Source organism: Scedosporium apiospermum (assembly GCF_000732125.1).
Source record: "Scedosporium apiospermum strain IHEM 14462 chromosome Unknown SEQ_SAPIO_0096, whole genome shotgun sequence".
NCBI classification, from domain to species: domain Eukaryota; kingdom Fungi; phylum Ascomycota; class Sordariomycetes; order Microascales; family Microascaceae; genus Scedosporium; species Scedosporium apiospermum.
The window spans coordinates 428,629-445,130 of record NW_015971797.1 but is presented as its reverse complement, the minus strand read 5'-3'; the positions used below and the strand labels follow the sequence as shown (position 1 = coordinate 445,130).

At 47.4% G+C, this 16,502-nt stretch overlaps 3 protein-coding genes across 3 annotated transcripts; 2 read left to right on the top strand and 1 right to left on the bottom strand.

The window, feature by feature from the left end:
- Positions 1-1,069: 1,069 nt before the first annotated feature.
- Positions 1,070-4,946, top strand: SAPIO_CDS5080 (uncharacterized protein; the record flags this gene model as incomplete). Its single annotated transcript, XM_016787476.1, has 5 exons — positions 1,070-1,913; positions 1,977-2,355; positions 3,378-3,428; positions 3,496-3,651; positions 3,800-4,946. 5 exons carry the CDS (start codon positions 1,070-1,072, stop codon positions 4,944-4,946), a joined length of 2,577 nt encoding a protein of 858 aa, XP_016642978.1.
- Positions 4,947-5,156: 210 nt separating this feature from the next.
- On the bottom strand, positions 5,157-8,677 carry SAPIO_CDS5079 (Calcium-transporting ATPase 3; the record flags this gene model as incomplete). Its single annotated transcript, XM_016787475.1, has 5 exons — positions 5,157-5,232; positions 5,325-7,424; positions 7,522-8,130; positions 8,213-8,412; positions 8,474-8,677. The coding sequence occupies 5 exons, from the start codon at positions 8,675-8,677 to the stop codon at positions 5,157-5,159; spliced, it is 3,189 nt and encodes a 1,062-aa protein (XP_016642977.1).
- Positions 8,678-10,774: 2,097 nt separating this feature from the next.
- SAPIO_CDS5078 (uncharacterized protein) lies at positions 10,775-12,501 on the top strand (the record flags this gene model as incomplete). The annotated part of the gene is made up of 4 exons (XM_016787474.1): positions 10,775-10,942; positions 11,017-11,603; positions 11,681-11,941; positions 12,006-12,501. The coding sequence occupies 4 exons, from the start codon at positions 10,775-10,777 to the stop codon at positions 12,499-12,501; spliced, it is 1,512 nt and encodes a 503-aa protein (XP_016642976.1).
- Positions 12,502-16,502: the final 4,001 nt, after the last annotated feature.

The following is a 16,502-nucleotide window of genomic DNA, read 5'->3' as shown; positions in this document are numbered from 1 at the left end:
CTTTTAAATAAGAAAAAGCTAGAGATTATAAAAGTATTAAATAGAAAATATTTATATATATAAAATAATAGAAGAATTATCTAGAGTTATTATATAAGATAATTTATAAGAAATAATAATAATAAAGTTAATTAAAAGAAAAACTATATTAAAATTATTTTAAATAAATTAAAAATATTTTTAATTTAAAAACTTTTTATATAAAATTTATTTAAAAATTTAATAAAATTAAATTTTATTTAATTTTTTATTATTATTTATAAATAATAATATTATATTTTAAAAATTAGGTTTTAAAATAATTTTCTTTTTTTATATTTTTTATAATATTATTAATATTAAAGCTATTTACTTAAATATAATAATATATTTTCTTATTAAAAATAATAATAATTTTATTATTTTAATAGTTTATTTATTTAATTTAAAAATCTAATAGATATTTTTTAATAATAATATATTTACTATATAAGTAATTACTAACTTTATAAGTAATTTATTAATAAATATTAATTTTAAAATAATTAAATTATATTTTTTTTCCTTTTATAATTATAAGTTATTATTTATATTTAATAATAAGATAATATATTGAAAGCTATAATAATATAGAGATATAAGTAAAAACTTTAAAAATTTTATTTATTTATTTTTAAAATATATTAATATTATTTTATATTTATTTTTCTATAGTATTAAATATATTCTAATTTTATTTTGTTTTAGTAGTTGTTTTATTTAGGTGGATAGCACTCTTCTGAAGGAAGGCGTGTAGGGCATGGTTAGTATTATAGTAATGCTTAAGGATTGGGATTAAGATACTAACTACGAAGTAGTTAACTGTTCTTTTGAGAAGAAGACTTTGGTCCACATGTTAGGCAGATACCTCATCAGCACACCCAAATATCCAGGATCACCCTTCATATTTAATCCTCGATGATTTTCAATCCTTTTATCACAATTGCACATGCTCCCGTCATAAATTTCTCACTCATATCTTCCCAATACTGTCTCACAGAAATTACCACCGCTCTCAGCCTATTACACTATGCTTTCCACATCCCTTGCCATGAGGCAATGGGATTTAACATGGGATGGCTTGCCTCGAGAAATCCGGCTTCTTATCTTAGAAGCCCTGATGCAAGATGGTTGCACACTGGGTCGCTTGGCCTCGGTGTCTCGAGAGTGGCAAACAGAACTCGAGCGGTATAACTTCGCCCGAATCAAACTGACACCGTCACGCCTGATTGATTTCAGTTCCATGATTCAACGCAATCGGGCCCTCGTTCGCTATATCTGGTTCTGCTTAGAACTTGATGACTATGACTGCACCAAGTGTGCCCCTGCCCGCGGAATGCTCACAGACGTGGAGTGGGAAGAGGCATTTGCCATCAGTGATACAGATAACTGTCCTATCACTACGTCGTTTCAGAACTTGTTCTCGGTTCTCAGCACATGGGATCTTCACGGCGATTTAACACTCGATATTAGTATCTACTCGCCGAGTGACTCAAAACATTGGTTTAAATATCTGACCTTTATGCCCGATACCCTTCCAGATATGCTTGTTGGTGGTGGTATAGAGCAGATGATCTTAAACAATGTCCATAATGATCCTCAACATGGTTGGGTTGCTGGTTTTCGACACTCTGCTCCATCTACGTCGGCTATCCGCAAAGTCTTCCATTCAATTATGGAGGAGGGTCCGTTTGATAGTGAGCAGTTAGAGCACCAATGGTGGGACCAGCTTCCATCGGTCCCGGCGGTGACCAGATTACTTCTCCGCCAACAGAACCGCCGGAGATGGAAGCCGGGCTCACTTGCACGTATGCTTGCCCGTTTTCCCAGACTCCAGGAAGTCCACTACGAGCCCTGGAGAGAATGGGACTTTATACAGAGCTATACAGATAACAGTGAGTTTTTCTTCATACCTGCTGAAGTTACTGCTTGCTAATAGTGTACAATCCGTTATCTAGATTTTCAATATCTTTTCGAGTCTATCCAACATTCTAACAACAATCTCAAGAGACTAGTCGTCTTCGAAAACTTTAATCAACAGTACCCAGCTATTATGCAGAGATTCCTGGACGGGGTTGACTTGAGCGGATGCGACAGTACTCGCAACCCAGCCCCAGCTGTTAGTCGGATGGTCGCACTCGCCAGTCTCAGGCTTGAGCATCTCGCAGCATCCTTCATCGTAGATGCTAGCCATTTCTTCGAGATTGAACCCTCTTGGGAGTGGCCAAACCTAACCTCGCTTGCGCTTACTTCAAAATTACTTACGCCGGACGAGAATTCGATCGAGATTGGAGCTATGCTTCAGGCAGCGGCGGCGGCGGCTATGAAGATGCCACAGTTAGAAACAATGGAGATTTGGAATGGAAGAAAGGGATTGGCGGCGCTCTTCAAGTATCAGGCGTTCCGCGATGTGGGGAAAGCTATAATTACTTGGAGAGGCACATGGGAATTGACCATGGAGCCATCTGTAATCGAGGCGTGGGAAGCTGTCGTACATCAATATGACAGTTGGAGACTCAGCCTGGTTCACGAAAGGCTGGATGAAACTACTATCAAATCTCACGGCGATGCAATTCACTACCTAATGCTTTCAAGCTGGATCATCCGGCCTATCTCGTTGCAGCAGATTCGGATAGAACAGAAAGTTCTGGAGGGTGTGCAGATTGTATCTAAATGAATTCTATTAAATACTAGAAAGAAGGAGCCCCTGCATAATAGAGTGTTGGCGGCCCGGCTGGCTGTGACCAGCTGGCCTGCGGTGCCGAACCTCACACCAAGGAGGGCACCGTTTTTCCTAGTTCCACCAGGAAATTCCTTTCCTGGTCAACAACGTTTGTTCATATATAGAGCTTATATAAGTCTTCATTTTACTTATCTATTAACTTTTTTTTTCGCAGCCTTGGCTTAGTATTTATATAATATATAAAATTTAAATTTTAATAAAAAATAATTATTTAAATTATTAAAATTATAAATTAAATTATTAAAATTATAAATTTATATATTATAAAAATATTTATTATATAATATAAATAAATAATATAATATAAATAAATATTTAAATTATTTATTTTAATTTAATATATATATATAATATATAAATTATATTAAAATATTTTATAATAAAATAAATTTTTTATAAATATTATTTAATAAGATATTCTTTTAAAAGATTATTTATAATATTTAATATTTTTTTTTTATTTATTATAAAGTACTTCTCTCTTAATTACTCTTTCTTTAATCCTTATGCGAAGCGGCCGTTTAATATCTTCACTGTCGCTGGGAGACAACACCCAACAAGAGTGGGCTCCAAGCCCGTCAAAAAAATACTAAGCTAATGTATTCACCCTCATCAGTGATATCCCCACCATGACTTCGATATTAACGAGTCGGCAAGCGGAGGAACTGTAAGTAGCGTCCCATAGACGAGGGACGAAACCAAGCTCCTGGTCGTAACTGACGCTGTTTTCCTAGACACAAGTCGATCATTGCATACCTGTCGGGGAATAACTTACCGAATGCTGCCGCTGCCCTACGCGCCGAGTTAGGGCTCGGGGAGAATGTTTTTGATGACGCAACTGCGAAGAAATACGAAACATTGTTGGAGAAGAAATGGACGAGTATAGCTCGGTTACAGAAGAAGGCACGCCCGCACTCCTCGCTCCCATTCAGCCTACCACACTTGGCCTCAACTGTTGTAGTGATGTCTAACCGGCATTCGGTCACAGATTATGGACCTCGAGTCCCGAAACATGGCATTGCAATCTGAGCTTGACAGTGCCATGCCGACTACTCTCTCTCGGCGTAACCAGGACCCTGCTTCTTGGCTCCCCAGGCACCCTCCTCGACATTCTCTGGAATCTCACCGGGATACCATTAACTGCGTCGCATTCCATCCAGTCTTCTCGTCAGTAGCCTCCGGCTCTGATGATTGCACAATCAAGATATGGGATTGGGAACTCGGCGATCTAGAAAGGACAATTAAAGGCCACACAAGAGCAATACTGGATGTCGACTATGGTGGCCCAAGAACCGGGATTCTCCTGGCATCTTGTAGTTCTGATCTGACTATAAAGTTATGGGACCCCGCGGACGGTTACAAGAACATTCGGACACTGCTCGGCCATGACCATAGTATTAGCGCGGTCCGTTTCATTCGTTCCGGAGCCGCTGGCTCACCATCATCAGGAAATCTTCTTGTCAGCGCGGGCAAAGACCAAACACTAAGGATCTGGGACGTTACCACTGGGTATTGCGTTAGGACGCTACACGGCCATACCGGTTGGGTGCGAGATGTGTGCCCCTCACCGGACGGGCAATTCCTCTTATCCACAGGCAACGACCAGACTCTTCGGTTATGGGATATTTCTACACCGAGCCCAGAGAATAAGCTGACAATGATCGGCCACGATAACGTTATTCAGTGTTGTGCGTTTGCACCGCCATCTTCATACCAGTATCTCGCCTCATTGGCCGGATTAAAGAAGTCACCGCCAACCACCAGCACTGCAGAGTTCATGGCGACGGGCTCGCGTGACAAGACCATCAAGCTGTGGGACTCCCGGGGGGCTTGCCTCAAGACACTCGAGGGCCACGACAATTGGGTGAGTGCTCTTGCATTTCATCCGGGGGGCAAGTATCTCCTTTCCGTGGGAGATGACAAGACACTACGGTGTTGGGACCTAAGCCAAGAAGGCAAGTGTGTCAAGGTTCTAGGTGATGCACATGATCATTTTATCACTTGTCTGCGGTGGGCCCCGGGGAATGTGAAGGATGCGGTTAATGGTGCGGCTGCTCCAGCACCAAGCGGGGAGGGGAATGGAACACCGAAGAAGGGAACCGGGGCGGGAACCTCTGATATACAGATTCGCTGCGTCATCGCAACAGGCAGCGTGGATATGACATTGAGGATTTTTACAAACTAGATGAGCAAAACGTTCGAATGCCACGCCTCGAGACAGTGGGCGAATCGGGGAGTTTGTACTATAATGACAGAGCAACACCTGTTCAGTATTAACGCAAGTCCCCTATGTTGATGATGTATTTATTCTACGCCGGTCAGACGTCTCTTCGGCATTGCAAGCTAATCTTTCGAGATCCGGCTTCTTCCTCCCGTTTCCCCCGTGTCCGTTCTACTAAAACTCTTCCAACTCTTGAAACTGGTAGCCGTCATTGTCCTCATAAAACTCTTGCCACCCTCCACCTCCCCGCCTTGTTTGAAAATACCAGTCTTGACTGGGTGATCCTCTAGAAGATGCCAAGTCCGCTTGATGAATTTCCAAGTTTCCACTCCCACAACGTACAGCAAGGTAAATCCAACGACCACACCCCATTCCCAGCTAATAGAGGTGTGCTTGAAAACGCTGGTGTTGAGATGCGGGATGTACACGACTGGAAAAACTGACAGTGCGGCAATGGTAACAGACCAAAAGAGGAAACGGTTTGAATAAAGATCCTCGAAGAGGGGAAATTTCCGAGTGTCATTGGGATGAAGGCGGAACAAAGACCTTCGGAGGTCTTTGAACTCCCACGCGGAAACCAGAATGAGCCAAGTCAGTTCCGCAAAAACGGCTGCACGGGCTCGGAAGACCGCATGGCATGAATCTGAATAGTGCCTGTTGCAGTCAACGCCAAGATTACCGTTGTTTGCCCCATAGACGACAATCACGAATGTGACCAAGGTAAGAACACCCATGATAACACCGTACACCATCATATCGGCCAAAATCTGATTTGTGAAAACTCCCCTGTTCTTGTTATGGGGAGGTTTTGACATGACGTTCCTTGCAGCTGCCTCGCGTCCAAGACCAAACGCAGGAAATGACGAAGTGATCATGTTAATCCAAAGAATTTCGAGAGGAGAAATGGGGAAAACCGAGTAGCCAGAATCATCCCGGAATGCCAATCCTGCGACGAGCAAGATAACCTCCCCAACGTTTGAACTCAGCAAATGAAGGACGAATTTCTGGATATTATCAAACATGCGACGGCCCTCGCGGATCCCGGCCACGATGGAATTGAACTTGTCATCAGCCAGGACGATCTTGGACGCCGATTTTGCCACATCCGAACCAGATCCCATGGCGATGCCCACATCTGCCCGAGAGAGCGAGGGAGCGTCATTGACGCCATCACCTGTCATGGCCATAAAGGCGTTTCTGCGACGAAGAGCTTCGATCATGCGAGTCTTGGTATCAGGAGCGCAGCGAGCGATCACCAGCGGAAGCTCGTCTAATGCATCTATCTCCTCATCCGTCATCTTGTCAAAGTCGGTCGCGATCTGGACAATGGAGGCTGCCGTAGCCGCCGGGAGGGTGGACAAGTTCTTTGGGATGATGCCAACCTCCTTGGCAATAGCCTTGGCAGTCTCCGGATGATCGCCCGTCAGCATGTGCACCCTTATTCCAGCTGAGGAGCACTCCGAAATAGATGGCTTGGTTTCACGACGGGGCGGGTCATAGATTCCAGCCAAGCCAAGAAGGGTAAGGTTGCTCTCGACCTCTCGACGCAGGGCTTCGTCGGCGGCGTCGGACTCTGGCGACTGGCGAAGAGTGAATTTGCCGTTCCATTCACGGTAGGCCAGAGCAAGGACTCGCTGACCCTGGGAGGCCAATCTCGTGGTTTGCTCCATCACCTCAAGCTTCACGTCCTCGGTGAGATCCTGTCGATTGTCCCCGAACCCGATAAACTGGCAGAGCTCGAGGATCCTTTCCACGGCACCTTTGCAGAACACAACGCTATTTTTATCACCAATGACCTCCTCCCCATCTTTCGGGGGATCGTAAATGACGGACATGCGCTTAACGGAGCTATCGAAAGGGAATTCGGCTAGTTCCTTCCAGCCCGAAGAAACCAAGCCCTTCTTTCCAAGATCGAAGCGGTGAGCGAACACCTGTAGGGCTATCTCAGTTGGCTCGCCAGTGGTTTGCCAGCGAGACAGCAGTTCATCGTATCTCACCGTCGCAAGGTTACACAGGGCGGATGAAAGAAGAAAGCACCGAAGCCCTGGGGTTACTTCTGCCACCCCATCAGTAGTCGACGGATCTGGCCGCTTCGGATTGAGCTTCTCGGCAGGCACATCGAACGTCAAAGCCGCGGCGCTTCTTTCCTGGTCAAAGTCCCTCTTTTCGGGTTCGGCCTCTTTGGGCTCGTCCTCGATCACCTGGTAGGTTACTTTTCCTTCGGTAGGATCGGCGGGATGACGGGTTTCTCGAACGCTATATAAATGGTTCATCGGTAGCCATGCAGTCCGAACAATCATGGCACCCTGGGTCAAGGTCCCCGTCTTATCCGAACAGATGTTGGTGACGCCCCCTAGGGCTTCGAGCGCGGATAAATCACGGACGACGACGTTAGCCTTACTCATCACAGAAACGGCAACCACCATAGTAATCGTGAGAACGCTAAAAAGCGAGCTAATAGTCAATATGGCTGGAATGGTGTGATAGAGGCTCAGATGTCCTTTTTTTGGGGGGGGGAAAGAGGGGGGGGGCAACTCACGCTACAAGTGATTCGGGAATGATCGCAATACCTAAGGAAGTAGCATAGATGACTACTTCCGTAGGGACATGGAAGCGATTCACAGCGAAGACAACAACAGCCAGAAGGAGGGCACATGCGAAGAGAATGTACGCTAGCCAGGCCAGCTTCCGTTGGAGGGGGGTTCCCGTTGTCAGGCCTAGAAACTTGCCCACGGCATCATACGTGCGCTTGGCAAAGCCAACAACCGGCTGCCTCTTACCGTACTTTCTCCAGTTCATCGATCTTCCGGCTTTGCGATGCTTCTTGGTGGTAGAGGCAGCAATCTTGCCCACCTCAGTCACCATGCCTGTCGCAATGACAATGCCCCGGCCTCGGCCTTTTTTCACAATTGTGGTGGCATACGCAATGTTGATGCGGTCACCAATACCTACTTGGTCTTCAGAGGTAGCAGGATTTTTAGTGCCGGGGATGACAATGTCATTGGCGACGGTTTTCTCTACTGGGACAGCTTCGCCAGTCAGAGATGATTCGTCGCACGAGAGATTCATAGCTTCGAAAAGGCGGAGATCGGCGGGAATTGTGTCTCCCATTTTCAGAAGAACGATGTCGCCAGGCACCACATCTGCACTTTTGTGAGTTAGCATGAAGAGAATGGTGCTGAGGATAGAGAGCCAATTCGAGAGCAGTCGGGAGCGTCGATGTAGCCTACTTTGGAATGATAGCAGTGTTGCCATTGCGGAGCACGGTCGCGCTGGGGGATGACAAGGCCCGCAATGCGTCCATACGCTTCTCTGCACGATATTCCTGCAAGAACCCAATAACAACATTGAGAATGATGACAAAAGTCACCACGCCGCCTTCGATCCAGTCCTGGAAGGAATAACTGAGAACCATGACGAACACCAAGACCTGTGATAGAAGCGTCAGCTCTGTGGAGGCGAGCAGACGATGGTGGCACATTGCTCCATACCAAAATCATGGCATTGAGCAGCTGCTTGCTCAATATAGTATACCAGGCAACCCCGCCCCCGACGTCGAGCTCATTGGGAGGATATGTTCGTTGGAGCTCTGCAACTTGGTTCGAGAGAAGTCCCTCTTCGACATCAGTGCCGAGAATGTCGACAGTTTCCGGTATAGTTAAGAGGAAGGGATGCTTTGGGTACTCGACAGACATAGTTGCAAGTGAGCTCCCCCTTCCTTGCTCAGGTCGGGGCTCAGGGTGGTTAAAACAAGTGAAGCAGTATGGGCTAGATTACATGCGAGACCGGGGGTCCTGAAATCATCAAAGAGGATCCAGGTCAGGTGTTGGATGCTGTGATTGAGTGGTGATCAGAGTAGGACGACGCGAGGGCAGCATCTCCCTTTTATAGACGTACGGGTCATATATTCTCCACCAGCGCCAAGATTTCGTCTTCTTCTTCCAACATCTCCTGAGGTCAAAGGTTATGAAGATGTGCGGTGAGCTTTAAACCTTAAGCCAGGAATACACTCGAAAGACATGCAGCACGCCCACAGGAGACGGGTTGCTCGACTTTCCAATTGGCCTGTATGATGTGATTCCATCCCGATGCCAAGGTGAGCTTGTGGAGCCTAAAGCCTTGGCTCCCAGCGGCTGCAGTTCAGTACCAACCATGTTTCGAGAGGCCTATCGCACCGGGCCTCAAAATATTCGAAATCTCTTGGCCGCGACATACTAAGTGGGGGAATATACGGTGGTACTACCAGAGAATCCGAAAGAAATTTTTTCATGAGGGCGCTGAGACCGGGGTAAACCTACCAAACTCGGCTATCGAGTGAGATGAGGTTAACGAAAAACACTGATTGGAGCACCGCGCCAACAACCGAGGGGGCGGAGAAGTGAAGGGAGAAGGGGACCGGAGCCCCGGAGGAGATCTGAACTAGACTTCCTGGATGAGATGTACGCAGTAGGCATCAAATCCTCAAGAGGGTAGTCCAAGGTGGACTGCTTCGTCCAGAAGATGATAAGGCTATCAGTTGGTCGTTGATCAATATTTTGCTTGAGGTCTTATAAAGTTCAATTGAGGTCAACCTGCGAAACCAAGGTCCGTTGGGTCCCTGCTTCGGTAATGGCAGCGTGGGGTAAGATGGTGGGAGGTGCAAAGGCCCAACGCCCAACAGGTTCCAAATTTGAACTTGGAACGGGGGACCAGTGGGGGGCGGGGTAATAGCCAGCATGCCAGGTCTTATTTGGCCCTAATGAAGTAGATGTACTTGTACCTTTGAAGGACATTGACCAATCGATCACTTGATGGTTGATTGATAGATAGATTATGGGGAGAAGCTAAGGAGACCCCTCATTGACCCCTGGCCTTTTCGAAGCTTTTCGTTTCCCCAATATCATCAATTGATAGATATATTGTACTTCAGTAACACCTTGGTCGAAGCATCCACTGTTATTACCCTCCCCTGATACCCGCTTAACGCTCTTGCGGCCTGAAGGTAATCGGTAGAATCTGATGTTTAAATGTCATGGAACAATTGTCGTAGTTTAGTTGCAGACTTAATAATAATAAGCTTAACACCACATCAATATCAATATACAATCGGTTGCATGGACTTCGACTTATTCATTGCTGTTCCTGCCCGTCATCGTCGTTTTATTTCATCCGGCTGGACTCACCAAAGGGCAGAACTATCTGTGTACACAGTTGCCTCGACCAACCCCCAAGGTTGAACCCTCGTTAAATGGCCACAATAAATATCAAATATTGTCGACTGAACAGTTCTGGGTTATTTCAATCTTGGAGGATGTATCCTAATTCTCCATCTGGCAAACGAAAATCTGGATCATATGTCGGAGCCCTCCCGTATTGTCTTGCAAGGCGAACAATTGAGCCAGGGATTGTCTGTTTCAGCGTTGGCATACTCCAATCGACCCTGATTGTCATAGATCAATATTGACCGTTGTTTTCCTAGTGAATATGACTGTTGCCATGATATCCTGAGGCACTTGATCAATGTGTTTGGCCGATGTCCGGATTGTACAATTGTGTCTTGTCAGCCCAGGATCTCCTGGGGGAAGCTTCGTCAATGACTCCTTGGGGGAAGGAGCTCTCCAATACTAGACCCCTTTCAACCGGAAGCTTCAACCCCATGTCTCGACTCATCCATTGCCCAACGCTCTGGTAACATAGTGTCCTATCTGATGTTCCACGAAAATCTCGTCTAACTTAATCAGATAGATCCCTATTCCACCCAAGCCCTTCCTTAGCCACGCAGCAAAGGACCATTTGGCGCAGCCATCCTAGAAATGGCCCAGCGTAAGCTCGGGGAAGCCCAGGTTCCTCGCCTCGGGAGCAGAGAATTCCGATCCTCTCCGGGTTCCGGAACACAAGAAGCATCTCAGATGGCTCTTGCCGGTGCTAGCAATCAGCGTCGCCTGGACTTCACACGCACAGGCCGCGCAGTTCGATTGACCGTACGTCGAGGACCTTGAGGATTCGAACGTTTAGATATATCTCCAACCTCGAGCTAATCAAGATGGTATTTCAGGTGCACTTAATCCTTCCTAGAAACGCCAAGATGCCCCTGGCTCTATCAGATGAGTCACTTGCCACATTCGACGAATTGCGCAAATCATGTGGTGTGGAGATTCGTGGAGAAAGATCAAACACTGTGATTTGCATCACGGGAAGCTCTCCGACTCATGTACGAGCGGCAATACATGGAATAAATCATGCCATCCATGGTCTCAAAGTCGAGGAAGCAAGCGGTCACCAGAGGCTCCTCGTCCAGCCCCTAGCGTTCTCCTCGCTATCACACGGCAAAATCGTACTCCATCCTCCAAAGGGACCTAATGGGGGAGGAAGGCGGCCAATCCTCTTCCCAGGAGACCCGGATGCCGAACCTGGCGTAATTGAGCAAATCACCATGGAGCAACACAAGGAAAAGATTTATGGCCTTTTCCAAGACTCCTTGGACTCATTCCAGACAACACGCTGTGAATTGCACATGGGAATAAATTTCGGTGCCGTCAAGCTCTTCCAGCGAGAGATTGACCAGGTGGAATTTGACATACGCCAGTTCGTCGAACTCGCGAATCATATCCCTGGCCGAACACTAGCCAGGCTAGATACCAGGTATTATGCAAATTCTTGCGAAAAACCTCTCTCTTGCGGTTTTGAAGTCTTGTCGGACTAACCAGACCTGCGGATAGGATTGGTGACGATGCTGCCGGGTTTGCGCTCGCGCGCCTCTTCATCTTGCACTTCATGCCCAACACCTCCGGGGATGGTCTCCCGGATGTGCTTCGCCGGCACACAGATTACTCGCTTTGGTTCCAGATGCAGGACCAGAGAGTAGAAGCCGACATTGCCCGTATTAAGACTGGAGGTGAAACTCGTTGGTATACGTCAAGCTCACGAGTTGTTCGCCGCGGCTGGAAGAGGCTTGATATCCTTTCCGCAAGCCCGGACAAGTAAGTAGAGACTGCTAATGGTTCTTTGCTAAGACGGTAGGGAGCTAACGCAGCATTCTCCGAGGTTATACGACTGGAGTTTCAATATCCTGGCTCGCGACTCGACTTCGGCCATGCCTCCATGGGTGTCTGGACTGCAACAATGTATAAAATTAAGCCACCGACCGGGCGATTCTTTCGATTTGCAAGCTCCGCGTTTGGATATCACACCGACGCCGAGTATCCCTTGTCAAATCGAGGATACGGTTCTTCGAACATCGTTCAGGTTGCCGTATCCAGGCACATCGTGTGTTCTCAATGTTGAAACCACGAGACGATGGGCCGGTACCAACACTCGGCCACCTCCAACCATATCCTGCACCGTCTCCCTGCACGGAGCAGAGTGGGATGAGCAAATGAATAGCGGCATGGAGGGGATGCAGTTAAAAGACCGGGCCATCCTATCCCTCACCAGAAACTGCCAAGACCTGAAATCTAGCTTCATGGAACTACTAGACTGTGCTCTTGGAGTTCAGGAGATTTTGAATCAGGGTGAGTTGACCGGTTCTGGGTTGCTCTAAGGTTAACCAGCAGAGCTAGGCCCGCCCGCTGATGAGCCCGAGACATCGCTGGGCTGCAGAGCACCTCGATAACTGGAGACCCGTGGTTACGTTCAAGAGATTCACGAAAGGACGGTAGCCTAAAGATCAAGATTTTCACCAACACGAACCTGTGATCAAATCCAAACCGTTCTAGTGACATTCCGCACGTTCCATCTCGCAAACTCCCGTATTTATTATGTATTTACTGGGAAGACTGAAGTATCTTTTTCCTAATGACTTTTCGGGCAATGAGTAACGAATAGACCTGGAGGGCAATGAGGGGGGGGGGGGTCCTACCTTCGTCTACCACCTGGGCGTTTGCAGTCTTCCGCTGCAGGATGGCCTCCAGCTCCTGCAGTGTTTTCGAGAGCTCATCCGATCTTGACTTGTAGAAATCCTTGGCCTCACTCGCAGCCTACCAAAGCCCGAGAGTCAGCTACCTCCACGAAAAAAATAAAGGCACACAGTAAGACTCATGGACAACCTTCTCCACTAGGTATCCCGTGCCTATATCTACAATCACCCTGTCGCCTCGCGGTATTTCCCCCCGGACGTAAAGCGAGTTAGTTAGGGGTACTAGAACCGATTGGATATCTACGCTCCATTTGTTAGTAACACTTGGGGGTTCTTGGACAGTCTCAAAAACCCGAGTTAAGCGTACCCGCCGAGGTTTCAGACCTCGCCTCTACACAGCGGAGGCATTCCATGAATTTTGCTTGCGCTGCATGAAGCTGAGCGAATGATGTCCCTAGGTGATCGAGTTCTCCTTCAATCTGCTTTTTCACCTGGGAGAGCTGCTGGGTATCTAACGTATCAAGGTTGACTAGAAAAGCACGGCTGCCTGTAAGGATTATGTCGTGCCGTGATCTTGGGGCATGTTCATACCGGCTTCTGTTTTCTGCGCTGCCATTTTGAATCAATTTCTCCGAGGCATCAATTTTCGTTGTTGGGGATTCACGAAGGTGGACGGAGGGTATTGGGAGAAACCAGGCAGGGTCAGTGGTCAGGCTGCTGAGTTAGCGTGGGACTACGACGTTGAATCATCCTCTTGCTTTCGACTCTCAAATACGTAATATTGCATGAGCATTCGAATGTCCCCAAAACCAATCACCATCAAAGTTTGGCCAGGCGATTCATAGCCATAGTTTCACGCACAATCCACTTTCCGCCCTTGACAATCGAAGAACATGTCGGTTTTTCTTTATTATTTGGAGAAGCGATCAAGATGGATTTGAATATGAGAAAATTATTAGATTTATCCCAGCCTATTTAATAGGTCGTGTATATACTGGGGAAGCTCCTCTCGCGCAACAATTTCCCTGACCGAGAGCCGTCGACATTGTACTTCACAAGCACCAGATTCTCTCCAAGCACGTCCGAGAACGATCACCACAGGGTAACCAGTCAGATCGGCGTCTTTCAGTTTCCATGGCATTGACTCAGATCGGTCGTCGAGGAGCGCATCAACGGGACCACCCGTGGAGACCACAGGCCGCATGTCAGTAATTGAATCATACACTTGTTCGGCCGCTTCGAGAAGATCTGAATCGGGAACAATGATTACTTGGTATGGAGCGATTCTGAGCGGCCAGACAAGTCCTTTTTCGTCCGAAAAACCTTCCGCGATGGCACCAATAATTCGTGTGACTCCGACCCCGAAACAGCCCATTTGCATAGACCGCGAGTCAACAGCAGAAGTATCTCGCTGCGTTGAGGGAACAGCGACCCTGGCCGCCATGGGATCTGAATATCGAGTCCCGAGGTGGAACGTGTGCCCTAACTCGAGGGATTTTACCACTTCAACTGTGCCTGTCTCACAGCGGGGACATGGGTCGCCGTTCTGGATCCGGACAAGATTTAGCGGGCCACCTAGAGACGACTTTTCCACGAAGGATTGTGGTATGTCACAGGTGCTGAAGGTGCCGGGCGGGAACATAGTGGGCACTGGCCCATGGCCGCGTCTAATCGCGTCAACTAGGTCTGCGACTCTGAAGTCGATCAGATTCACTAGTTTTAGAGGGGACGGCGGGCTGTTTTTCCAAGCACCACCGCTGAGTGTCTCTACCCAAATCGGCGTAGCATCTTCAATGCTAGTGTCAATATCTGGCACCGAGGCCTTGACCGCATGGATGCTAATAGGAGAGGTCATCTTATCGCTAGACATATACCAAGCGTTGACGAGAACGGACCGGTCTTTTGAGACGCCCCTCCAAACAGCCACAGATGTCCCAGAAACGGGGGTAGATCCTGGCGAGATCGCCGTTTCTGCAACTTCTTCGTTGGCCGAATAGCCACACTTCCGGCAGTTGATAATAACGTCCTCGCCCAAGTGAGATGGCATATGATATTCGTGACTCATGCTGCCACCCATATCACCGCAGCTTGCCTCTGCCACTAGGAACGGTATGTTAAGGTTGGAAAAAAATTGGACATATGCTTCCCCGACCCGCCGGTATGTTTCAATGGCAGATGGTAGGTCCAAATCAAACGTGTACAAGTCCTTCATTGTGAACTCGCGGGTCCGAAGTAATCCGTGACGAGGCCGAAGCTCATCCCGATACTTTCGTGCTAGACGGGTCAGTCGACAGTTAGAGGAATCATGCTTGGGAAGCTTACAAATTTGGTAGAGCCTGAGAGGGAGATCTTTATAGGATTGGGTTACCCCGGAAACCATGTGAGTGATCTCCTCCTCATGTGTTGGTGAGAGCAGGAAGGGAGTATGTTTGCGATCTTCAAATTTGAAGAGCTGTTGCTCAAAATCAACAATCCCGCCCCGGAAATATGAACAGAAGCTCGCCTTGGAGAAAGAGAGTGGGAGAAGAGGAGGGGCCGTTTATCTCACCTCCGGGCCGACTTGGTGCAACCGACCGCTGCGCTCCCAGAGTTGCTGAGATGCAATGGACGAGAGCGAAACTTTCGAAGCTCCTTGAAATTGGTAAATACAATGAACCTAACCGCCCTGTAGCAGAAGTGGAGGGAAGAATCCAACTCACCTATGCTTCGCATACTCATGTCCAAGAGTCGTTCGATTTTCTCCTGCACCCTCAACCCTAATGGCAAAAGATTGAATGTCCCGATATTCGACTACAGACGAGACCCCATAAGACGAATGCTAGGCGAGGTTTTGAAGGGAGAGAAGTCCAACCTGTCTGAGATAACCAGCCCGAATGAGCTTGTCATGGCCCCCTGCGAAACCATTAGCATACAGCAATGATTTGCCTAGGAAGGGCGCCGATACCTTCATTGAGAGTCTTTGAGATGCCTCCGGTAGGTTGCCATATCTGGGAGCGCAACGACCGCCCTGATGAGCCTGACAGTGAGCTGAAGAGAGCCTAATGGGCCCGTCAGTAATTGGACCAACCGAGAGCAAAGACGGCAACAAGACCAGACCGGTTTTCTTGAGTTCAGACGAGGAAGAAAACCGGGGGCACTGATCACGCGGACAGCAGACTTACTCGGGAGCCTGTCCGCAAAGATACACCTAATACCCCCATTCCTACGGCTTGGAACTCATGTAAATAAGTATCGATTCCGTGCTTCTTAACACACCCCAATGTCGCTAATGCCCTTCGTCCTTCTTCCAACTGTGTTCGCGGTTGGCAGGACCGATTTGATTAGAATATGGGAATGTATGGCATGGCTTGATGGGAGTCTTGTGTTTTTAAAGCAGTCGTACCATCCTCATATGAATGTGTACCATGTCCATCTCAATTCAGAGCTGTTGAAGCTGAGCCGCGTGAACCTGGATTTTATACAACCACGCGACTTGGTCCCCGTTGATGCTTACCTAATGACAGGAACCTGTGGATCCACAAGATAACTTTTCTTTTCTTTTTTTTTTTTTTTTTTTTTTTTTTTTTTTCTTTACCTGCCCGCATGGTCTCGATTTCTCAAAATTCTTTTGACGACCTTGCCCAATTGCGATACCTATCGCATGTCGCAGAAGAGGAATTGAGTTCCGCCAATATACATCTACTAGG